The sequence below is a fragment of the Coregonus clupeaformis genome, chromosome 14, assembly GCF_020615455.1.
Source record: "Coregonus clupeaformis isolate EN_2021a chromosome 14, ASM2061545v1, whole genome shotgun sequence".
NCBI lineage: Eukaryota > Metazoa > Chordata > Actinopteri > Salmoniformes > Salmonidae > Coregonus > Coregonus clupeaformis.
Window position 1 is genome coordinate 4,976,944 of NC_059205.1, and position 25,280 is coordinate 5,002,223.

Consider the following 25,280-nt stretch of genomic DNA (forward strand, 5'->3'; position numbering starts at 1 on the left):
TTTCCTTCTTAATGTGTTTGAGCCAATCAGTTGTGTTGTGACAGGGTAGGGGTGGTATACAGAAGATAGCCCTATTTGGTAAAAGACCAAGTCCATATTATGTCAACAACAGCTCAAATAAGCAAAGAGAAACAACAGTCCATCATTACTTTAAGACATGAAGGTCAGTCAATACGGAAAATGTCAAGAACTTTGAAAGTTTCTTCAAGTGCAGTCGCAAACTCCATCAAGCGCTATGATGAAACTGGCTCTCATGAGGACCGCCACAGGAATGGAAGACCCAGAGTTACCTCTGCTGCAGAGGATAAGTTCATTCGAGTTACCAGCCTTAGAAATTGCAGCCCAAATAAATGCTTCACAGAGTTCAAGTCACAGACACATCTCAACAACTGTTCAGAGGGGACTGTATGAATCAGGCCTTCATGGTCGAATTGCTGCAAAGAAACCACTACTAAAGGACACCAATAAGAAGAAGAGTCATGTCTGTACCGAGCTGCTCCGGCCCAGGGTCCAACTCAGAACCTGGCTCTATATCTGCAACATGGCTCTCTGGGTCCTCACTGCGCTCCACCATGGTGTCTACATCGTAGCTCTCTGTGTCTTTACGGAGTAGCTTCTGGCTCTTCTTCCTCCTGCGGCTGATCTGTTTCTGCAGCTGCAGCTTGCTGGTGAAGAAGACGCTCCTCCAGCCCAGCTCCAGGGCCAGGGCCTCCACCTCGGCCGACACGGAGCCGCAGTGGCCGCGCACCGCCTGCTCCCAGAACTCCTCCGAACGACACAGCTGACAGACGCACAGGGAACAGTGGTTAGGGACCTAGACCAGAGGTTGCGATCAATCATGCAGTCAGTTAACTCACCAGGGGTTTAAACCACACACAAAAACAACAATGGACAGATTCACATATAGAAAAGAAACCAACAGAATATGGAAATAAACACGTAATTACACTCAGATATACCCATGTAAAGTTACAATAGGATTCACATACTGTCTACATCATAGGCAGTCCACTGTCTACATCATAGGCAGTCCACTGTCTACATCATAGGCAGTACACTGTCTACATCATAGGCTGTCTACATCATAGGCAGTACGCTGTCTACATCATAGGCAGTCTACATCATAGGCAGTACACTGTCTACATCATAGGCAGTACACTGTCTACATCATAGGCAGTCCACTGTCTACATCATAGGCAGTCCACTGTCTACATCATAGGCAGTCCACTGTCTACATCATAGGCAGTACACTGTCTACATCATAGGCTGTCTACATCATAGGCAGTCCACTGTCTACATCATAGGCAGTACACTGTCTACATCATAGGCAGTACACTGTCTACATCATAGGCAGTCCACTGTCTACATCATAGGCAGTACACTGTCTACATCATAGGCTGTCTACATCATAGGCAGTCCACTGTCTACATCATAGGCAGTCCACTGTCTACATCATAGGCAGTCCACTGTCTACATCATAGGCAGTACACTGTCTACATCATAGGCTGTCTACATCATAGGCAGTCCACTGTCTACATCATAGGCAGTCCACTGTCTACATCATAGGCAGTCCACTGTCTACATCATAGGCAGTCCACTGTCTACATCATAGGCAGTACGCTGTCTACATCATAGGCTGTCTACATCATAGGCAGTCCACTGTCTACATCATAGGCAGTACACTGTCTACATCATAGGCAGTCCACTGTCTACATCATAGGCAGTCCACTGTCTACATCATAGGCAGTACGCTGTCTACATCATAGGCAGTCCACTGTCTACATCATAGGCAGTCCACTGTCTACATCATAGGCAGTACGCTGTCTACATCATAGGCTGTCTACATCATAGGCAGTACACTGTCTACATCATAGGCAGTACACTGTCTACATCATAGGCTGTCTACATCATAGGCAGTACGCTGTCTACATCATAGGCAGTCTACATCATAGGCAGTACACTGTCTACATCATAGGCAGTACACTGTCTACATCATAGGCAGTCCACTGTCTACATCATAGGCAGTACACTATCTACATCATAGGCAGTCCACTGTCTACATCATAGGCAGTCCACTGTCTACATCATAGGCAGTACACTGTCTACATCATAGGCAGTACACTGTCTACATCATAGGCAGTACGCTGTCTACATCATAGGCAGTACACTGTCTACATCATAGGCAGTCCACTGTCTACATCATAGGCAGTACACTGTCTACATCATAGGCAGTACACTGTCTACATCATAGGCTGTCTACATCATAGGCAGTACACTGTCTACATCATAGGCTGTCTACATCATAGGCAGTACACTGTCTACATCATAGGCAGTCCACTGTCTACATCATAGGCAGTACGCTGTCTACATCATAGGCAGTCCACTGTCTACATCATAGGCAGTCCACTGTCTACATCATAGGCAGTCCACTGTCTACATCATAGGCAGTACACTGTCTACATCATAGGCAGTACACTGTCTACATCATAGGCTGTCTACATCATAGGCAGTACGCTGTCTACATCATAGGCAGTCTACATCATAGGCAGTACACTGTCTACATCATAGGCAGTTCACTGTCTACATCATAGGCTGTCTACATCATAGGCAGTACGCTGTCTACATCATAGGCAGTACGCTGTCTACATCATAGGCAGTCTACATCATAGGCAGTACACTGTCTACATCATAGGCAGTACGCTGTCTACATCATAGGCAGTCTACATCATAGGCAGTACACTGTCTACATCATAGGCAGTACACTGTCTACATCATAGGCTGTCTACATCATAGGCAGTCCACTGTCTACATCATAGGCAGTACACTGTCTACATCATAGGCAGTACACTGTCTACATCATAGGCAGTACACTGTCTACATCATAGGCTGTCTACATCATAGGCAGTCCACTGTCTACATCATAGGCAGTACACTGTCTACATCATAGGCAGTACACTGTCTACATCATAGGCAGTACACTGTCTACATCATAGGCAGTACACTGTCTACATCATAGGCAGTACACTGTCTACATCATAGGCAGTACACTGTCTACATCATAGGCTGTCTACATCATAGGCAGTCCACTGTCTACATCATAGGCAGTCCACTGTCTACATCATAGGCAGTACACTGTCTACATCATAGGCAGTCCACTGTCTACATCATAGGCAGTCCACTGTCTACATCATAGGCAGTACACTGTCTACATCATAGGCAGTACACTGTCTACATCATAGGCAGTCCACTGTCTACATCATAGGCAGTCCACTGTCTACATCATAGGCAGTACACTGTCTACATCATAGGCAGTACACTGTCTACATCATAGGCAGTACACTGTCTACATCATAGGCAGTACACTGTCTACATCATAGGCAGTCCACTGTCTACATCATAGGCAGTCCACTGTCTACATCATAGGCAGTCCACTGTCTACATCATAGGCAGTCCACTGTCTACATCATAGGCAGTCCACTGTCTACATCATAGGCAGTCCACTGTCTACATCATAGGCAGTCCACTGTCTACATCATAGGCAGTACACTGTCTACATCATAGGCAGTACACTGTCTACATCATAGGCAGTCCACTGTCTACATCATAGGCAGTACACTGTCTACATCATAGGCTGTCTACATCATAGGCAGTACACTGTCTACATCATAGGCAGTACACTGTCTACATCATAGGCAGTACACTGTCTACATCATAGGCAGTACACTGTCTACATCATAGGCAGTACACTGTCTACATCATAGGCAGTACACTGTCTACATCATAGGCAGTCCACTGTCTACATCATAGGCAGTACACTGTCTACATCATAGGCAGTACACTGTCTACATCATAGGCTGTCTACATCATAGGCAGTACGCTGTCTACATCATAGGCAGTCTACATCATAGGCAGTACACTGTCTACATCATAGGCAGTACACTGTCTACATCATAGGCAGTACACTGTCTACATCATAGGCAGTACACTGTCTACATCATAGGCTGTCTACATCATAGGCAGTCCACTGTCTACATCATAGGCAGTACACTGTCTACATCATAGGCAGTACACTGTCTACATCATAGGCAGTACACTGTCTACATCATAGGCAGTACACTGTCTACATCATAGGCTGTCTACATCATAGGCAGTCCACTGTCTACATCATAGGCAGTACACTGTCTACATCATAGGCAGTACACTGTCTACATCATAGGCAGTACACTGTCTACATCATAGGCAGTACACTGTCTACATCATAGGCAGTACACTGTCTACATCATAGGCAGTACACTGTCTACATCATAGGCTGTCTACATCATAGGCAGTCCACTGTCTACATCATAGGCAGTACACTGTCTACATCATAGGCAGTACACTGTCTACATCATAGGCAGTACACTGTCTACATCATAGGCAGTACACTGTCTACATCATAGGCAGTACACTGTCTACATCATAGGCAGTACACTGTCTACATCATAGGCTGTCTACATCATAGGCAGTACGCTGTCTACATCATAGGCAGTACGCTGTCTACATCATAGGCAGTCCACTGTCTACATCATAGGCAGTACGCTGTCTACATCATAGGCAGTCCACTGTCTACATCATAGGCAGTCCACTGTCTACATCATAGGCAGTACACTGTCTACATCATAGGCTGTCTACATCATAGGCAGTACACTGTCTACATCATAGGCAGTACACTGTCTACATCATAGGCAGTCCACTGTCTGTTTTCACTCCAACCCCAGGTGTTACTGACCTGATTCATCTTATCAACCTGCTAATTATTACAATCAGGTGTGCTAGATTAGGGTTGGAGTGAAAACCTACAGGAGGGTAGCTCTCCAGGAACAGGGTTGGGCAACCCTGATGTAGACAGTGTACTGCCTATGATGTAGACAGTGTACTGCCTATGATGTAGACAGCGTACTGCCTATGATGTACACAGTGTACTGCATATGATGTAGACAGTGTACTGCCTATGATGTAGACAGTGTACTGCCTATGATGTAGACAGCGTACTGCCTATGATGTAGACAGCGTACTGCCTATGATGTAGACAGCGTACTGCCTATGATGTAGACAGCGTACTGCCTATGATGTAGACAGCGTACTGCCTATGATGTAGACAGCGTACTGCCTATGATGTAGACAGCGTACTGCCTATGATGTAGACAGCGTACTGCCTATGATGTAGACAGCGTACTGCCTATGATGTAGACAGCGTACTGCCTATGATGTACACTGTGTACATGCATGCACCGAGTCTCACACAGACAGAGTGGGTCCATTCACCTTCCTGAACCTGTGTGAGGTGTGTCCAAGCCGTGCCACGTCCTCCAGTTCCAGATGGGTCAGGATGTGGAGCAGCAGGGGGTCGGGCAGACGCTCCAGGTAGTCATAGTGACCCTGACATAGTGCCTGGCTGTACTGAAGGATCCGTGGGCCAAACACCACACTCAGCTGACCTGGGAAACCATCACACCAGTGGAGGCTTATAATAATGGCTGGAATGGAGTCAATGGAATGGTATCAACCATATGGAAACCACGTCGTTGATGTGTTTGATACCATTCCATTGACTCCATTCCAGCCATTATTATGAGCCGTCCTCCCCTCAGCATGCCCACCAATGGGGCCATTGCTTACCTTTTTTTTGTGCTGTGAACAACCTAGCCAAAGTCCGGTACAAGGGCTTTGTAGACCATTAGACCATGGGAGAATCTCAATTGCATTTCCTTGACTCCTCGCGTCCCCTCTCCTTCTCAAACCCCATTGGATGAGAAAGTCAGAGGTCCCTCCCCTCTGACCTTCTCCAATGGGTTTTGAGATTCTCCCCATCTCTCTGACCTAGCAACTAGGCGATTTCAAAAGTATTTATAGTAAAAGACGTCAAAAAAAAATCTGCACCCGCGAATGGACACAATCTCCAGACCAAGGGTCTCTAATCCTGTTCCTGGAGAGCTACCCTCGTAGATTTTCACTCCAACCCCAGTTGTATCTAACCTGGTTCAGCTTATCAACCAGCTAATTATTAGAATCAGGTGTGCTAGATTAGGGTTGGAGTAAAAACCTACACTACGGTAGCTCTCCAGGAACAGGCTTGGAGTAAAAACCTACAGGACAGTAGCTCTCCAGGAACAGGCTTGGAGTAAAAACCTACAGGACAGTAGCTCTCCAGGAACAGGCTTGGAGTGAAAACCTACAGGACAGTAGCTCTCCAGGAACAGGCTTGGAGTAAAAACCTACAGGACAGTAGCTCTCCAGGAACAGGCTTGGAGTAAAAACCTACAGGACAGTAGCTCTCCAGGAACAGGCTTGGAGTAAAAACCTACAGGACAGTAGCTCTCCAGGAACAGGCTTGGAGTAAAAACCTACAGGACAGTAGCTCTCCAGGAACAGGCTTGGAGAACCCTGCTCTAGACCATTGCCTCTACGACCCCTGCCCTCCTGGAAACTGCCCTTCTGACACACCTGTGAACCTAAATCATGTGGGCACTGCACGACTTAGCCAACTGGAATAGTATCATTTAATTAGGGGTTGATTGGGATACAATCAATGCAGTCATTTTTAGCATGGTAATTCACTTCACTCGAGGGCATAGGGTTATTTTTGGCATCTAGGCTATTATCTATCTAGCTATTAGTGAGCAGGTGGGTTGTGGGATCGCCTACACAGGGAACCTTACTCTGAAGCCGGCTGTCATCCAAGAAGTCCTTGTGAGACTCCCTCAGTTCTCCTGGCTTTGTGTTCCTACCATCACTTCTCAAAGAAATCTTCCACCATCTCCAAATAACCTGGAAAATATGGGCCTATGAGTATTGCAGAGCATGTGGTATTACTGTACTTAGTCAGCAAAGCAATTAAGCTAGCTAAATTGTTCTGTTCGTTACTAGTGCTGACTATTTACTTTGCTAACTATTTGTTGCCATCTTGCTGGCACAGCCTTATTTGTTAGTTAGCAAGCTACTACTATATTATATTGTTATGTCTCTAACGTTAACGTTACTGACAGCTAACGTTATTCTAGCTAGCTAAAATTGAAAGATTAGCGTTAGAGAATGAAAGGGCAAGGCAGTAAATGGCTTGCTTAGAAATGTCTAAGAAAAATGTACCAAATATTTTACATTTTAGAGAGGACATAAGACGAAAAAACGTACCTCTGTCTTGGTGACAGAAAATTGGAAGAAGTCTTTATTGGGTGCAGGGCCTTGACCACTGACTTCAAATAAACTTTTCCCCAGCAAAGTCGCCATTTTGGACGTTTGGTTTGAGTTGCCATGGCAACGAAAGGACTCGTTATGGTTTTTCCAGTATGCTGGAATGTAACAAAATCCCTCCTGCTGCAACATGCTACAATGTAACAAATGTAAAATTGCAACTTCCTCTTGGGTTTGAAGTCACTTTTGCAGCTGTGTATAAATGAATAGCTATGTTTTCCTGGTACTTGAGTCAAGTTCTATGAAAACATTTCCTCATAAAGACATATATTGAACAAAAATATAAATGCAACATTTTCTAAGATTTTACTGAGTTATAAATCAGTCAATTTAAATAAATTCATTAGGCCCGAATCTATGGATTTCACACGACTGGGAATATAGACAGAAAAAGGTAGGGGTGTGGATCAGAAAACCAGTCAGTATCTGGTGTGACCACCATAGAGTTGATCAGGTTGTTGATTGTGGCCTGTGGAATGTTGTCCCACTCTTCAATGGCTGTGCAAAGTTGTTGAATATTGGCGGGAACCTGAACACGCGGTCATAAACGTTAATCCAGAACATCCCAAACATGCTCAATGGGTGACATATTTGCTGAGTATGCAGGCCATGGAAGAACTGGGACATTTTCAGCTTCCAGGAATTGCGTACAGATCCTTGCGACATGGGGCCGTGAATTATCATACCGAAACATGAGGTGATGGCGGCGGATGAAAGGCACGATAATGGGCCTCAGGATCTCGTCACGGTATGTCTGTGCATTCAAATTGCTATTGATAAAATGCAATTGTGTTCGTTGTCCGTAGCTTATGCCTACCCATCCCATAACCCCACCATGGGGCACTCTGTTCACAATGTTGACACCAGCAAACCACTCGCCCACACGACGCCATACACGTGGTCTGTGGTTCTGAGGCCAGTTGTACGTACTGCCAAATTCTCTAAAATGACATTTGAGGCGGCTTATGGTAGAGACAGGAACCTTCAATTCTCTGGCAACAGCTCTGGTGGACATTCCTGCAGTCAGCATGCTAATTGCACACTTAAAACTTGAGACATCTGTGGCCTTTTATTTTCCCCAGCACAAGGTGCACCTGTGTAATGATCATGCTGTTTAATCAGCGTCTTGACATGTCACACCTGTCAGGTGAATGGATTATCTTGGCAAAGGAGAAATGCTCACTAACACGGATGTAAACAAATTTGTATACAACATTTTAGAGAAATAAGCGTTTTGTGCGTATGGAACATTTCTGGGATCTTATATTTTAGCTCATGAAACATGGGAGCAACAATTTACATGTTGGGATTATATTTTTGTTTAGTGTAGATTTGAACCTCAAATAGGGCATTCTAAATGAAAAAATGAGAATCAAGAGCAAACTGTAGTTAAAAATCTTTAATATATTTATACATATATTTATATGTACACATTGACTAACATATTACTGTAATGGCGAGTAACACGATTACATTAATTAAAAGTGATGGGGGGCACAATTTAACCATCGCTCCAAATAAAAACAAACTTCTCAGGTGTTTTTACAAATCTGCGCAGGGCCGTAGCTACATATGAGGACACCAAGGTCCGGACACTGGGGAACTACATTCCGGACCTCGGTAATTTTTTCTAATAAAAATAAAATGTAACATTAACAAAATTAATTAGGAACTGAGTCGAGGTCTCCACTTACTGTTGAGAGTTAGAATAGTAAAATACACAAGGTGCAATTTAAAAAAACTTGGTTGTGCATCAGTATGAAAAATGTATGCACTCACTAACTGTAAGTCGCTCTGGATAAGAGTGTCTGCTAAATGATAAAAAAAAATGTCACTCACTGACAATCACTGCCCATGTCAGTTAATATTTTTTAGATTGGTAAATGGGTCTAGTTAGTCTAGCCAGCTATCTAAACTTGTAGTAATCATGGCCGAATTACCAACCGGGCACGCAGGTCACGTGTCTTATTAACATGGCATAAGTCATGGCAAAATGTGTAGAATTGCAGGGAATTAGCTTTTAAAATGGCAAAGAATGTATTCCCACCCTATGGCAAAGTGTGTAGAATGGCAGGATATTAGCTGTAAAACTGAAACAACAAAAAAAGTTATGTAAAGCAAACATAGTTGTTTACCTTTTGTTAATAAACTAAATTTGTCGACTGAAGTGAATGAAGCTACGGCCACTAATGTGATAATGGCTGGGGTCATTTATGCTTGTTTTTGCTGTTCTCCAAATAGCATTTTAGAGTTTGTAAATCGTATAAATGCAGTAAATGACCTTTACTTCCTTAACATTTCTTTGATGGGGTAAAATCTTGGATTTGTTTGGGGGGGGAGAGACCCCACTTTAACTCAGAACCTGGCTACGGCCCTGCACCTGCGGGTCGGGTTACATGGGGAGGGCTCCTTAGAGCATTAGAACCTTAATGGGAAAAAAAATACAGAAAGGTCATTATTGAGTGGATATTCCCTTTAATCTCTATTCTGCAGTAGACACCTGCCTGTCATACAAACTGCTGCTGCTGGAGTCTGGGGTATTGTGTTTTTACAGCAGGTATTAGCTGTTCCTTTTCAAACAGCCTCTTACCTATCCAACGTTCGTGTGTTTGGGCTGTTGTTACACTTGGGACTTCCTCCTAGCAACAAGTAAAAAAAACAACAACAAAAAAACAGTTGTATTCAAGATTATTCTACTGTTTTGTAAACCGTTAAGCAACACAGGGAGGGCTCCTTAAGAGCATTGGAACCTTAAAGGGAAACTCCACTCAAAAAACGATATTTGGGTATTTTTTGGGATAGCACTATGGTGTTTTGAGCTCAATAAGAACAGGGCAAATGTTCCGTAGACAAATGTTGTAGATAGAAATTGAATGAAAAAAGAGTCAATATGATTCCCTTCAAAAGACACATTTTTGTTCTACACAACATATTTCTATCGAAATGTTCCACAACGTTGTGCCCTGCTGAACGGACTCCAGGTTGCACCCCAAGTAATAGCAGTATTAATCATGCACCAAATAAAAGTCCCTTTCCTGGACACCATAACTGCAGGCAGAGGCGTCACGCCCATTGAAACCGCTACACAATACATTGTTTCTTTTACACAGAATTCATTAAATGATACTAAACATGACCATCGGTGCCCCCTCAAATGCAATTAGGTGAATAACGCCTCTGCCAGCCTGATTCTTCACCAACATCTAATCATCGTCCTCGATGCGAAAATCTTCACGTCACCTCAGTTCACTCCAAGACTTGTTGTATACAAACAACCCTGTTAGTTATCATATAAACCCACTGGTAGAAACATTGTAGTGGCACCTCCACAATGTTGCCCGCCCACGTCAAGTCCTAATTATACATAACATGTATTTTAAACGTGATTACAAATGCCGATATGCACAATAAAAGAGCTTATTGCCAAACATAATAAACTACAAAATATTATGTATAAAGAACTTATAAGTCCAATGGCATCGTTCCAGGGCAGTCCCAGATCCCATAGTCCTTCATAGTGTCATAAACATAGTTAAGAAAATCTTGAATTCAGAGTTTCAGAAATGTACTGTCACATCACTGGGTGTGACTGAGCCGGTCATTGAATAGGTGCTGCATGCTGCCCTCTTGTGGTGACGACGGGGAGGGAGGGAGGCGCGCTAAAGGAAGGGGTTGGTGGTGGAGCTTCCAGAGGGGTAGGATCCTGCCGGGGCGCCCGCCTGGTTGGAGACAAAGGGTTAATCAATATTAGCTGAGAGAGAGGGCGCATGGGGTGACCGTCCACATAGGCGTTTTTACTTTGGACCCATGCAGAAGTTGAATGTGTAAGTAAACTGCATGTGTTCAGACTTGCATTTGTTGGTCAAAGTCAGGCACAAAGTGTTTCATACTTGTATTACAAGTATTACAATTAAAGACCACAATACGTCCTTCGGTCCTTCGACATGATCTGGAAACATACACGCTATTAAATGCTCACCATAAATGGGTTATTGGTCATCCCCGGCCCAGCCACGGGCTGCCCAAAGGGGGTCATGGAGGCCTTGGTCTGTCCGTAGACACCAAGGCCTGTCGACACAGAGGAAAAAAAAAACAGATTAGGCTTAATGGTCTCTTTACCAATTAGGTTCCCAAATAGTGGGCGACGGCTATTTAGTTACAGAGTGGATACTAGCCAGTAACATGATCTTTGTTTGTAGTGGAGGGTCACAAGAAAAGTCACAGCACAAAAATAGTTTTGGAAATCACAGCTTCAATGTTAAGGCCAAACTATATTGTGATTGAGAACACTAAAGGAGGACAGAGTACACTACTTACCATTGGGTTGCTGGGGGTGGTAGGCCCCTGGCTGGGGGTAAGGGAAGGGGGCTTGGCCAGGGAAGGGCTGCTGGAAGGTCCCACTGAAACTGGTCGGGAGGCAGTAGGAGGAGGGCTTCCCAAAGCCAGCAGGCAAACTCATAGAACCTGTGGCAAAGGAGGCTAGGACACACAGAGAGGGGAGGGGAGTGACATGAACACAGTGGACACACAGAGAGAGGAGAGGGGAGTAACATGAACACAGTGGACACACAGAGAGAGGAGAGGGAAGGAGTAACATGAACACAGTGGACACACAGAAAGAGGAGAGGGGAGGGGGCGGAGTGAGTAACATGAACACAGTGGACACACAGAGAGAGGGGAGGGGAGGGGGCGGAGTGAGTAACATGAACACAGTGGACACACACAAACTTACCTTTCAATGTACAGTATCTACTGATATCAAACAATGCTATTTCAGACAAATAGCAGAGGCCCAAACACACATACACACTTGATATGTATGTATGCACTTTAATGTGCTCACACACACACACACACACACACACACACACCTGCAGCCGGTGCTATACCATTGGTCTGGAAGGGGTTGGTGGCCATATCGGGGGCAGCAGCAACAAATGGGTTATTGGACGGGACAGCTGAAACAACAGGACATGACATTATGTTTTCATTATGTTTGAGGGTCAACCATTTCAGAAAACACTGTAGGTGTAACAATCCCCTCACCTGCAAAGCCTTGCTGCACATGCATGCTGGGTAAGACTGGCTGAGTCTGGGCAGGCGAGGTTCCCAACACAGCTCCAAACATATTCCTAGATTCACTTAAACACATTACATAAATACATTTCTTAGCTCATTGAACCACAAAAAAAAAAAAACTATTTTTAAAGGCAGAGAGAGTGTGTATATCTAGAGTTAGAGTTTGCATATCTATAAATGTGTTTTTAGTGCCAGGTTTTGGAGTGGTGCCTGTCTCTCACCCCTGGACACTGCTCCCTGTAGGGGCCGAGGAGCTCAGCTCGTTGTCCAGCTCAGCCAGAGCGGCGTAGCGGTCCTCTGCCGAGGGACCCAGCTGGGACTGGGCTGGTACAGCACCAGCCACCGACGGCACTGGGACACCTCGCCCTACAGTGAGGGGAAAAAGTATTTGATCCCCTGCTGATTTTGTACATTTGCCCACTGACAAAGAAATGATCAGTCTATACTTTTAATGGTAGGTTTATTTGAACAGTGAGAGACAGAATAACAACAAAAAAATCCAGAAAAACGCATTATAAATTGATTAGCATTTTAATGAGGGAAATAAGTATTTGACCCCCTCTCAATCAGAAAGATTTCTGGCTCCCAGGTGTCTTTTATACAGGTAACGAGCTGAGATTAGGAGCACACTCTTAAAGGGAGTGCTCCTAATCTCAGTTTGTTACCTGTATAAAAGACACCTGTCCACAGAAGCAATCAATCAGATTCCAAACTCTCCACCATGGCCAAGACCAAAGAGCTCTCCAAGGATGTCAGCGACAAGATTGTAGACCTACACAAGGCTGGAATGGGCTACAAGACCATCGCCAAGCAGCTTGGTGAGAAGGTGACAACAGTTGGTGTGATTATTTGCAAATGGAAGAAACACAAAAGACCTGTCAATCTCCCTCGGCCTGGGGCTCCATGCAAGATCTCACCTCGTGGAGTTGCAATGATCATGAGAACGGTGAGGAATCAGCCCAGAACAACATGGGAGGATCTTGTCAATGATCTCAAGGCAGCTGGGACCATAGTCACTAAGAAAACAATTGGTAACACACTACGCCGTGAAGGACTGAAATCCTGCAACGCCCGCAAGGTCCCCCTGCTCAAGAAAGCACACATACAGGGCCGTCTGAAGTTTGCCAATGAACATCTGAATGATTCAGAGGAGAACTGGGTGAAAGTGTTGTGGTCAGATGAGACCAAAATGGGGCTCTTTGGCATCAACTCAACTCGCCGTGTTTGGAGGAGGAGGAATGCTGCCTATGACCCCAAGAAAACACCCCCAAACATGGAGGTGGAAACATTATGCTTTGGGGGTGTTTTTCTGCTAAGGGGACAGGACAACTTCACTGCATCAAAGGGACGATGGACGGGGCCATGTACCGTCAAATCTTGGGTGAGCCAAGGGCATTGAAAAATGGGTCATGGATGGGTATTCCAGCATGACAATGACCCAAAACACACGGCCAAGGCAACAAAGGAGTGGCTCAAGAAGAAGCACATTAAGTTCCTGGAGTGGCCTAGCCAGTCTCCAGACCTTAATCCCATAGAAAATCTGTGGAGGGAGCTGAAGGTTCGAGTTGCCAAACGTCAGCCTCGAAACCTTAATGACTTGGAGAAGATCTGCAAAGAGGAGTGGGACAAAATCCCTCCTGAGATGTGTGCAAACCTGGTGGCCAACTACAAGAAACGTCTGACCTCTGTGATTGCCAACAAGGGTTTTGCCACCAAGTACTAAGTCATGTTTTGCAGAGGGGTCAAATACTTATTTCTCTCATTAAAATGCAAATCAATTTATAACATTTTTGACATGCGTTTTTCTGGATTTTTTTGTTGTTATTCTGTCTCTCACTGTTCAAATAAACCTACCATTAAAATTATAGACTGATCATTTCTTTGTCAGTGGGCAAACGTACAAAATCAGCAGGGGATCAAATACTTTTTTCCCTCACTGTACACAGGGCTCAATATACACACATTCACGCACAGGGGAAAGGACATGGACACGAACACACACAAAAGAAAGAGGCACATGTGGGTATGACAAAAACAAGCTAACACGTCCCCCTGTTGGGCTTGGAACAGAGATAATGTAAACGAGAAGGTATGTATGAGAATGGGACTCAGCGGTACCTGACGCAAACGACTGTGAGGGGGGTGAGGTCCTGAAATGCGGCGGTACTCCAGAGTTGCCAAACGCCTCAAAGTTGGCAAAGTTAGCTTTTGAGTTAACCTGGGTCGCTGCAAACCACAGGGAGGAAACACAAAACCCTGACAATGTGAGGAATGAGGAACGAACGGCATGATGGTAAAATGGTAGGAGTGGCAAATGACAATGATTTAACATAGAGACATATTATAACGACGTATGTACACGTGTAGGCATGTTCACAGTCTCACTGCACTCCTCATTTGCATGCCCTCGAGATTTATTTAAATTTGGACTCTTTGAAGACAAAACCATTCAAATCTACTCAATATTGGGCGACGCCTAACTCCCACTTAATAAAAAAGGGGCAGTCTGCAGTTGCTACATACATTTTTGGACTAATGAATTTATTAAATGTACCCATTGATTCTTGAAGAATATAACTTATAAATGCCTCATGAGCTTTAGTTCAACTGTCGTACCCGGTCAGAACCCAAAATAAGCTTTTTTTTACTCTGTATAGCCTCAAAACATGGTTAAAACTATAATGTTGATATCATGGATGGTCAGTCCTTGCATCCATAGCGGTCTATGAATTTGAGAGTGGTTACATTTATCCAGCCCCATCCCTCAGCTTTATACCAAAACAAGGGCGGGGAATAGTCTTATTGTTTCAACTGCAATTGCTGCATTAAATCAAATGTTCACTTAGTCTCCTATTGACATCAATGTATGACTAAGAGAAAATTCAACCTAAATGGAAGTTAGGATTTGCCCCTGTGAGTTTGAGTGAAGGCCATTCTCATGCATTACCTGATTGGCTGGGGAAACCTGACTGGCTCATTACCTGATTGGCTGGGGAAACCTGACTGGCTCATTACCTGATTGGCTAGGGAAACCTGACTGGCTCATTACCTGATTGGCTGGGGAAACCTGACTGGCTCATTGCCTGATTGGCTAGGGAAACCTGACTGGCTCATTACCTGATTGGCTAGGGAAACTTGACTGGCTCATTACCTGATTGGCTGGGGAAACCTGACTGGCTCATTACCTGATTGGCTAGGGAAACCTGACTGGCTCATTACCTGATTGGCTGGGGAAACCTGACTGGCTCATTGCCTGATTGGCTAGGGAAACCTGACTGGCTCATTACCTGATTGGCTGGGGAAATTTGCAAAGTTGGCAAAGTTGGCGTTGCTGGCAGCCTGAGAGGGCGGAGCGGCAAAGATGTCTCCACCCAGGTCCGAGAGGAGGTCAAACTTCTTCTCCTGAACTACGGGATGGGCCAGGGAGCGAACCACCATCGGGGACTGGCGGAGGGAGAGAGAGACCATGAGCAATAATTAATAATAACAATTTATTCAACTTATATAGTGCTTTTCAAAAAACCTTAAATTGTCTGTGATTCAAAGCACACAAAAAAAAACAAGTAATTTAGAAAAACAACATCACAACGTCATGGATAGTCATTAGAAAGTTAATGGCTTGAGTGGTCATCTGAGGGAGGTGGTCAAGCAAGAAGAGAAAGTCCAGAGGCAGGCAGGAAAGTCACATCAAGGTGTCTCACTGTCTCTGGCTTTTCCGCAGTAAAACTCAGTCAGATGAAGTTTGAGCTAAGCCACACTAGTCCATGGACTCTGTAGTAGGTAGCTAGCTACAGTGGGGGGGAAAAGTATTTAGTCAGCCACCAATTGTGCAAGTTCTCCCACTTAAAAAGATGAGAGGCCTGTAATTTATCATAGGTACACGTCAAATATGACAGACAAATTGAGAAAAAAAAATCCAGAAAATCACATTGTAGGATTTTTAATGAATTTATTAGCAAATTATGGTGGAAAATAAGTATTTGGTCACCTACAAACAAGCAAGATTTCTGGCTCTCACAGACCTGTAACAACTTCTTTAAGAGGCTCCTCTGTCCTCCACTCGTTACCTGTATTAATGGCACCTGTTTGAACTTGTTATCAGTATAAAAGACACCTGTCCACAACCTCAAACAGTCACACTCCAAACTCCACTATGGCCAAGACCAAAGAGCTGTCAAAGGACACCAGAAACAAAATTGTAGACCTGCACCAGGCTGGGAAGACTGAATCTGCAATAGGTAAGCAGCTTGGTTTGAAAAAAATCAACTGTGGGAGCAATTATTAGGAAATGGAAGACATACAAGACCACTGATAATCTCCCTCGATCTGGGGCTCCACGCAAGATCTCACCCGTGGGGTCAAAATGATCACAAGAACGGTGAGCAAAAATCCCAGAACCACACGGGGGGGACCTAGTGAATGACCTGCAGAGAGCTGGGACCAAAGTAACAAAGCCTACCATCAGTAACACACTACGCCGCCAGGGACTCCAATCCTGCAGTGCCAGACGTGTCCCCCTGCTTAAGCCAGTACATGTCCAGGCCCGTCTGAAATTTGCTAGAGTGCATTTGGATGATCCAGAAGAGGATTGGGAGAATGTCATATGAAACCAAAATATAACTTTTTGGTAAAAACTCAACTCGTCGTGTTTGGAGGACAAAGAATGCTGAGTTGCATCCAAAGAACACCATACCTACTGTGAAGCATGGGGGTGGAAACATCATGCTTTGGGGCTGTTTTTCTGCAAAGGGACCAGGACGACTGATCCGTGTAAAGGAAAGAATGAATGGGGCCATGTATCGTGGGATTTTGAGTGAAAACCTCCTTCCATCAGCAAAGGCATTGAAGATGAAACGTGGCTGGGTCTTTCAGCATGACAATGATCCCAAACACACCGCCCGGGCAACGAAGGAGTGGCTTCGTAAGATGCATTTCAAGGTCCTGGAGTGGCCTAGCCAGTCTCCAGATCTCAACCCCATAGAGAATCTTTGGAGGGAGTTGAAAGTCCGTGTTGCCCAGCGACAGCCCCAAAACATCACTGCTCTAGAGGAGATCTGCATGGAGGAATGGGCCAAAATACCAGCAACAGTGTGTGAAAACCTTGTGAAGACTTACAGAAAACATTTGTCCTGTGTCATTGCCAACAAAGGGTATATAACAAAGTATTGAGAAACTTTTGTTATTGACCAAATACTTATTTTCCACCATAATTTGCAAATAAATTTATAAAAAATCCTACAATGTGATTTTCTGATTTTTTTTCTTCTCATTTTGTCTGTCATAGTTGACGTGTACCTATGATGAAAATTACAGGCCTCTCTCATATTTTTAAGTGGGAGAACTTGCACAATTGGTGGCTGACTAAATACTTTTTTTCCCCCACTGTATCTACTCCTTCACTACTACCAAAATTAAGCGCCCACTTGGATGACGCTATGGCAGTCACGTGGCACCAGAAAGCACTCCACATTTCAATAATAATTAAACAGCAGCCTTGTAACTCCGTCCTCCCTACGTGCCTCATCACTGCACACCTCTGCAGTCTTGCTTTCGGCTTCACTCCATCCTCAACCTCCAGACACTAGCTGTCATTTGAATCAAAACAGCTAGCCAGCTAACGTTAGCAAGCTATTCAAACAGCTTCAGCCAGCTTCAGTCTTAACGCTGATGATATGAATTAGCTATATTAAATTGTTCATTCTTAAAACAAAAAAGATTGTAGGTAAAAAATGCTATACAAATTAATTACAAAAATATTTACAAAATGTACAGGAGCTCTCTGCTTAGGCTGCTGCTAGGGCGCCATGGCAACAGTCTACTCAATGATGACATGCTTCAAAGAAAAACAACTGGGGACATTTTGGGTTGCACCCATTGACTTATATAATGACTAGACCAAGTTATGTAAATGGCTAAAAGGGCATTTTTTTTGCAAATGACTCAAAAGCACATCAGCCTGAAAAGTATTACGCCATATGTTAGGAAAGCAGATAGAAGCAATACCTGATGTGCTGGGGGGGTCTTGTTGAGCTGCAGGGTTTTCAAGGGCTGGACTTCAGAGGTGCTGGCTGTGCTGCTGGCTGAGGAGCCCGACTTGGAGGCCTGGGACAAGGCTACTGTCCTCGCCTGGTCTGGAGGGACGTACCTGTGTGCACACAACCATTCATCAAAATACATCCAGGGCTGGAATTGCTGGAACTGAGTTCCAAAGGTGTAAGAATTTTGACATGTAAAACTGTGTTGTTCATGAATTCATAGGATTTCATATGGGCAGTTCTCTAGAGTGATTTTTCCTCCAATTCCACTCCTGAATACATCACAATAGAAACTGGAGGATCTCCTCTACACAATTCAAGCGATATTTTCAGTTAACGCAATCGATATTTTCAGTTAACGCAAGCGATATTTTCAGTTAACGCAAGCGATATTCAATTAACTCAAGCGATATTCAATTAACTCAAGCGATATTCAATTAACTCAAGCGATATTCAGTCAACTCAATAGAGATAATTAGTCAACTCAACTCAATAGACCCACCCAGTCAACTCAATAGACCTATCCAGTCAACTCAATAGACCTATCCAGTCAACTCAATAGACCTAACCAGTCAACTCAATAGACCTATCCAGTCAACTCAATAGAGCTAGCCAGTCAACTCAATAGAGCTATCCAGTCAACTCAATAGAGCTATCCAGTCAACTCAATAGAGCTATCCAGTCAACTCAATAGAGCTATCCAGTCAACTCAATAGAGCTATCCAGTCAACTCAATAGACCTATCCAGTCAACTCAATAGACCTATCCAGTCAACTCAATAGACCTATCCAGTCAACTCAATAGAGCTATCCAGTCAACTCAATAGAGCTATCCAGTCAACTCAATAGAGCTATTCAGTCAACTCAATAGAGCTATTCAGTCAACTCAATAGAGCTATTCAGTCAACTCAATAGAGCTATCCAGTCAACTCAATAGAGCTATCCAGTCAACTCAATAGAGCTATCCAGTCAACTCAATAGAGCTATTTAGTCAACTCAATAGAGCAATCCAGTCAACTCAATAGAGCTAGCCAGTCAACTCAATAGAGCTATCCAGTTACCTCAATAGAGCTATCCAGTTACCTCAATAGAGCTAATCAGTCAACTCAATAGAGATAGCCAGTCAACTCAATAGAGATAGCCAGTCAACTCAATAGAGCTATCCAGTCAACTCAATAGAGCTAGCCAGTCAACTCAATAGAGCTAGCCAGTCAACTCAATAGAGCAACCAGTCAACTCAATAGAGCTATCCAGTCAACTCAATAGAGCTATCCAGTCAACTCAATAGAGCTATCCAGTCAACTCAATAAAGCTATCCAGTCAACTCAAGCGATATTCAGTCAACTCAAGCGATATTCAGTCAACTCAATAGAGATAATTAGTCAACTCAACTCAATAGAGCTATCCAGTCAACTCAATAGACCAACCAGTCAACTCAATAGAGCTATCCAGTCAACTCAATAGAGCTATCCAGTCAACTCAATAGAGCTATCCAGTCAACTCAATAGAGCTATCCAGTCAACTCAATAGAGCTATCCAGTCAACTCAATAGAGCTATCCAGTCAACTCAATAGAGCTATCCAGTCAACTCAATAGAGCTATCCAGTCAACTCAATAGAGCTATTTAGTCAACTCAATAGAGCTAATCAGTCAACTCAATAGAGTTAGCCAGTCAACTCAATAGAGCTATCCAGTTACCTCAAGAGCTATCCAGTTACCTCAATAGAGCTAATCAGTCAACTCAATAGAGATAGCCAGTCAACTCAATAGAGCTAGCCAGTCAACTCAATAGAGTTAGCCAGTCAACTCAATAGAGCTATCCAGTCAACTCAATAGAGCTATCCAGTCAACTCAATAGAGCTATCCAGTCAACTCAATAGAGCTATCCAGTCAACTCAATAGAGCTAATCAGTCAACTCAATAGAGCTAGCCAGTCAACTCAATAGAGCTAGCCAGTCAACTCAATAGAGCTAGCCAGTCAACTCAATAGAGATATCCAGTCAACTCAATAGAGCTATCCAGTTACCTCAAGAGCTATCCAGTTACCTCAATAGAGCTATCCAGTCAACTCAATAGAGCTATCCAGTCAACTCAATAGAGCTATCCAGTCAACTCAATAAAGCTAATCAGTCAACTCAATAGAGCTATTCAGTCAACTCAATAGAGCTATTCAGTCAACTCAAGCGATATTCAGTCAACTCAATAGAGATAATTAGTCAACTCAACTCAATAGAGATAACCAGTCAACTTAATAGAGCTATCCAGTCAACTCAATAGAGATATCCAGTCAACTCAATAGAGCTATCCAGTCAACTCAATAGAGCTATCCAGTCAACTCAATAGAGCTATCCAGTCAACTCAATAGAGCTATCCAGTCAACTCAATAGAGCTTTCAGTCAACTCAAGCGATATTCAGTCAACTCAATAGAGATAATTAGTCAACTCAACTCAATAGAAATATCCAGTCAACTTAATAGAGCTATCCAGTCAACTCAATAGAGATATCAAGTCAACTCAATAGAGATATCCAGTCAACTCAATAGAGATTCCCAGTCAACTCAATAGAGATATCCAGTCAACTCAATAGAGATATCCAGTCAACTCAATAGAGATATCCAGTCAACTCAATAGAGATAGCCAGTCAACTCAATAGAGATAGCCAGTCAACTCAATAGAACTATCCAGTCAACTCAATAGAACTATCCAGTCAACTCAACAGAGCTATCCAGTCAACTCAACAGAGCTATTCAGTCAACTCAATAGAGCTATCCAGTCAACTCAATAGAGCTATTTAGTCAACTCAATAGAGCTAATCAGTCAACTCAATAGAGCTTTCAGTCAACTCAAGCGATATTCAGTCAACTCAATAGAGACAATTAGTCAACTCAATAGAAATATCCAGTCAACTTAATAGAGCTATCCAGTCAACTCAATAGAGATATCCAGTCAACTCAATAGAGATATCCAGTCAACTCAATAGAGATATCCAGTCAACTCAATAGAGATATCCAGTCAACTCAATAGAGATATCCAGTCAACTCAATAGAGATATCCAGTCAACTCAATAGAGATATCCAGTCAACTCAATAGAGCTAGCCAGTCAACTCAATAGAGCTAGCCAGTCAACTCAATAGAGCTAGCCAGTCAACTCAATAGAGATAGCCAGTCAACTCAATAGAGATAGCCAGTCAACTCAATAGAGATAGCCAGTCAACTCAATAGAGATAGCCAGTCAACTCAATAGAGCTATCCAGTCAACTCAATAGAGCTATTTAGTCAACTCAATAGAGCTAATCAGTCAACTCAATAGAGCTTTCAGTCAACTCAAGCGATATTCAGTCAACTCAATAGAGACAATTAGTCAACTCAATAGAAATATCCAGTCAACTCAATAGAGATATCCAGTCAACTCAATAGAGATATCCAGTCAACTCAATAGAGATATCCAGTCAACTCAATAGAGATATCCAGTCAACTCAATAGAGATAGCCAGTCAACTCAATAGAGCTAGCCAGTCAACTCAATAGAGCTAGCCAGTCAACTCAATAGAGCTTTCAGTCAACTCAAGCGATATTCTGTCAACTCAATAGAGATAATTAGTCAACTCAACTCAATAGAAATATCCAGTCAACTTAATAGAGCTATCCAGCCAACTCAATAGAGCTATCCAGTCACTCAATAGAGATATCCAGTCAACTCAATAGAGATATCCAGTCAACTCAATAGAGATATCCAGTCAACTCAATAGAGATATCCAGTCAACTCAATAGAGCTAGCCAGTCAACTCAATAGAGCTAGCCAGTCAACTCAATAGAGCTAGCCAGTCAACTCAATAGAGATAGCCAGTCAACTCAATAGAGCTATCCAGTCAACTCAATAGAGCTATCCAGTCAACTCAATAGAGCTATCCAGTCAACTCAACAGAGCTATCCAGTCAACTCAACAGAGCTATTCAGTTAACTCAACAGAGCTATTCAGTTAACTCAACAGAGCTATTCAGTTAACTCAACAGAGCTATTCAGTTAACTCAACAGAGCTATTCAGTTAACTCAACAGAGCTATTCAGTTAACTCAACAGAGCTATTCAGTTAACTCAACAGAGCTATTCAGTTAACTCAACAGAGATATTCAGTTAACTCAACAGAGATATTCAGTTAACTCAACAGAGATATTCAGTTAACTCAACAGAGATAATCAGTGAACTCAACAGAAAGCAGAAGAGTGAAGCTCCTCACCATCTTTTCTTCTCATATTTTTCCTGGAGGAATTCTTTTACTTTCTGTTGTTCGCGGAAGTCTGGAACAACCAATGTCCTGTCATCGTACAGCCCCAACCAGATGTATTTACAAACCTAGAGAGAAAGTGTGTGGGGAAGGGGGTGGAGAGAGAGAGCGAGAGAGAGAAGAGAAATGCCAATAAACTCCCTTGAGACAGAAAAACTGAAAGACGGCAGACATGAGGAGGCTGATATGCACAAAGACAATAATCTATTGTTCTTCAACACTGGTCCTGGGGATCCACAGGGTCAGCAGGCTTTTATTCTCAATACTGACACATCTGACTAAGCTAATCATCAGTGCCTTTGAATGAATCCGATGTGTTAGTGCTAGGCTGAAACAAAAGCCTGCACTCCCTGCGGATCCCCAGGACTAGAATTGAAGAACACATTTCTTAGCACATTACTTGAATTAATGTCAGTACCTCGTTGGTGTGTTTCTGTAAGAATTCAATTTCCTGTAGTGTGAAGGTGGTCATAGAGATGGACTTCACTCTGTGGGGGGGATTCAAGCCTCGTCTAGAGTGTGTGGGGTGGGGGTTAACGATAACAGAGGGTAACAATTGGTGAGTATGCATTCTGTGTCAATAACTTTACAATGACCAGGCACAACATGACTGAACACTCACAGCTAAATGTGCATTCTGGCTACATATTGGACATAAATTACTAACATTCACTGTCAAAAGTGACAACCATCAGTGGAAGTCAGTCATATGTATCATATAAGGGTATGCATTCATGTGCACATATGGAGTGAGATGATCCGTTTAAACATCAGTTGTGTTTTTGTCAGTAGTCCCTTCCTGTTGTGGTCTCTAAACCATATGGATTTGTATTACTTGACCCACAATGTTTTCTATAAGTGTTTGGCAAGCAACAGATGCGACCATTTCTGCATTGCCCAATACACATCATCTATATCGGCGTGAGCAACGGATGTCCCAAACTACGCCTACTGTATTGATAAAAGTGGATTGAGAAAGAGCCGAGGTTGTGCAAGAGTTTCGCCGGTAGTGCAGTGACGTGCTGCTTTGACACACTGGGCAAATACGCTTTTTATCAGCAACTATCACACACTAACCTTGACACAAGTATTTTCGGCACAAACAATTGGGTGACCTTTCAAAGATTGGGAATTGAGACCTCTCCTTAAAACAAAGCATGGGCTTGCGACCCTTCTGAACCAATAGCCTCGAGCTAACGTTGGATAGCATTACCTACTGTGTTGGGGAGCTTGATAAGTAACATTAGCTAAACAACCCAAATACACCAAAAAGAACTACATTAGCTTGCTTTAAAAACAACAATAGTCAACACAGTACTTACAGGATGCCAGAACAGGTGGTGCAGACGAAGGAACCCACTGTCATGTTGGCATAAGTCGGGCCGCGCTGGTCGCAATCAAAGCACTTCCTATTCGGGGGCTGGCTAGTCATTTCCCGAAGCATCTTAAGATGCGTCTCCTCTTGTTTTCGCTTCGCACTCGTCGCCATGGTTGAGAAAAGGGGCTACTAAAGGTGGGAGAAGTTTATCCAGGGCTAGGGAGGGGATGTCTTGCCTCGAAGGCGGTGGTCCAGACACCTTGCAAGGAGGTCTAGTGGGACGGACATATTTCTTCTTCGTTGGTATAAAGATGTACTAGACAGTTAACCGGAGCGTGACTGACACCTACCGGTGGGAAGCTCTGGTGGGCAGCAATGACCATTCGACAACATTACATTGATGAATAACAGTTTAATAGTAAATACAATGTTTACCATCATACTGACATATTCTGTAAAAACAACAATGATTTAAGAGATAATCTCCTCTTCCAAAAGACATCCTTAGGAGTTGTGCTCTACTTTGACATTATCCTGTCAGTTTATCATAAAGTCCTTTGCCTAAAATGTGCCACTGTTGAGGGTAGCAGGTGTCCACCCATTTGCCTTCCCTCCATAGAAATCAATCGTCTCCTGTTTTGGCTGAGGGAACAAGCAAGACCCCACAGACAGTGGTTGCACTGTTCTCGCCAATGAGTCCCCCGCCTCCGCGCATCCTGTTTACTCGCTAACTAGGAGTTGGCTAGGGTCGTGTTCATTAGGGCACACAACATTTTAAAACGTTTTGCAACGGGAAACAAATAATATGAACATTACCTATTGGACATGTCCAGTTAGTCTGTCCCAGTTTCAATGTATTTTCTTACGTCTCTTGCCTAATGAACATGACCCTGAGGTAGTCGCTGTCCCGAATCACTAATCTTTACATAATAAGAATCGGTTTATGCTCAATTGTTAGGAAGTTAAAGAAGTGTACAGATCAGATGATCTGCACAGCTGCATGCTCAGGTAGACCCTCATGAACAAGCATAGCCTGAAGACCCGACATTGAATCGCATAGAATTCTACGTCGGGCAGAAATGAGCATTTGAATGCTGAATAAAATTATACTTTACCAGTTGCCCTTGTGGTTGGTCCTTTTGCAGGTAGGAATGTAAGACAAAATACCACTGTAGTGTTATCAACCCGACCTTCAGTATGCTGGTCTGTATATCGTTTGTATTTCTGGTTTATATTTTCAATACTGATGCAATTCGCACGTGACAAACACTTACACAATATGGCAGAGCCTAACTGAATGGCAAACACTTACAGCGGATTTTCAACTCGACTACAT

General features: G+C 43.4%; 2 protein-coding genes across 5 annotated transcripts; both read right to left on the reverse strand.

The window, feature by feature from the left end:
* Positions 1-443: 443 nt before the first annotated feature.
* fbxo36b (F-box protein 36b) lies at positions 444-7,266 on the reverse strand. Its single transcript, XM_041896913.2, has 4 exons — positions 7,171-7,266; positions 6,699-6,807; positions 5,305-5,477; positions 444-781 (listed from the first exon to the last, which is right to left on the reverse strand). Exons 1-4 carry the CDS (start codon positions 7,264-7,266, stop codon positions 452-454), a joined length of 708 nt encoding a protein of 235 aa, XP_041752847.2. The 3' UTR covers positions 444-451.
* Positions 7,267-8,614: 1,348 nt separating this feature from the next.
* Positions 8,615-24,314, reverse strand: agfg1b (ArfGAP with FG repeats 1b). 4 transcript variants are annotated; one of them, XM_041895598.2, is made up of 12 exons: positions 23,949-24,314; positions 23,045-23,138; positions 22,579-22,694; positions 18,313-18,454; positions 15,597-15,753; positions 14,428-14,535; positions 12,531-12,675; positions 12,277-12,371; positions 12,120-12,188; positions 11,548-11,709; positions 11,210-11,298; positions 8,615-10,949 (listed from the first exon to the last, which is right to left on the reverse strand). In XM_041895598.2, exons 1-12 carry the CDS (start codon positions 24,113-24,115, stop codon positions 10,890-10,892), a joined length of 1,404 nt encoding a protein of 467 aa, XP_041751532.2. In that variant the 5' UTR covers positions 24,116-24,314; the 3' UTR covers positions 8,615-10,889. The 4 variants fall into 4 exon arrangements, with proteins under 4 accessions (XP_041751532.2, XP_041751531.2, XP_041751530.2 ...); XM_041895597.2 differs by having other exon boundaries at positions 12,102-12,188; positions 12,277-12,362; positions 23,949-24,313; XM_041895596.2 differs by having other exon boundaries at positions 12,102-12,188; positions 23,949-24,309.
* Between the last annotated feature and the right edge of the window lie 966 nt (positions 24,315-25,280).

Coding starts and splice junctions, on each gene's coding strand:
- fbxo36b (XM_041896913.2), bottom strand. CDS start 7,266: ATGGCGACTTTGCTGGGGAAAAGTTTATTTGAAGTCAGTGGTCAAGGC. Junction 6,808..7,170: donor TTTCTGTCACCAAGACAGAG/GTACGTTTTTTC, acceptor CATATTTTCCAG/GTTATTTGGAGATGGTGGAA. Junction 782..5,304: donor CCTCACACAGGTTCAGGAAG/GTGAATGGACCC, acceptor TGCGTCTGTCAG/CTGTGTCGTTCGGAGGAGTT.
- agfg1b (XM_041895596.2), bottom strand. CDS start 24,115: ATGGCGACGAGTGCGAAGCGAAAACAAGAGGAGACGCATCTTAAGATG. Junction 23,139..23,948: donor ACCACCTGTTCTGGCATCCT/GTAAGTACTGTG, acceptor CACACACTCTAG/ACGAGGCTTGAATCCCCCCC. Junction 12,372..12,530: donor ACAGGGAGCAGTGTCCAGGG/GTGAGAGACAGG, acceptor AATGTGTTTAAG/TGAATCTAGGAATATGTTTG.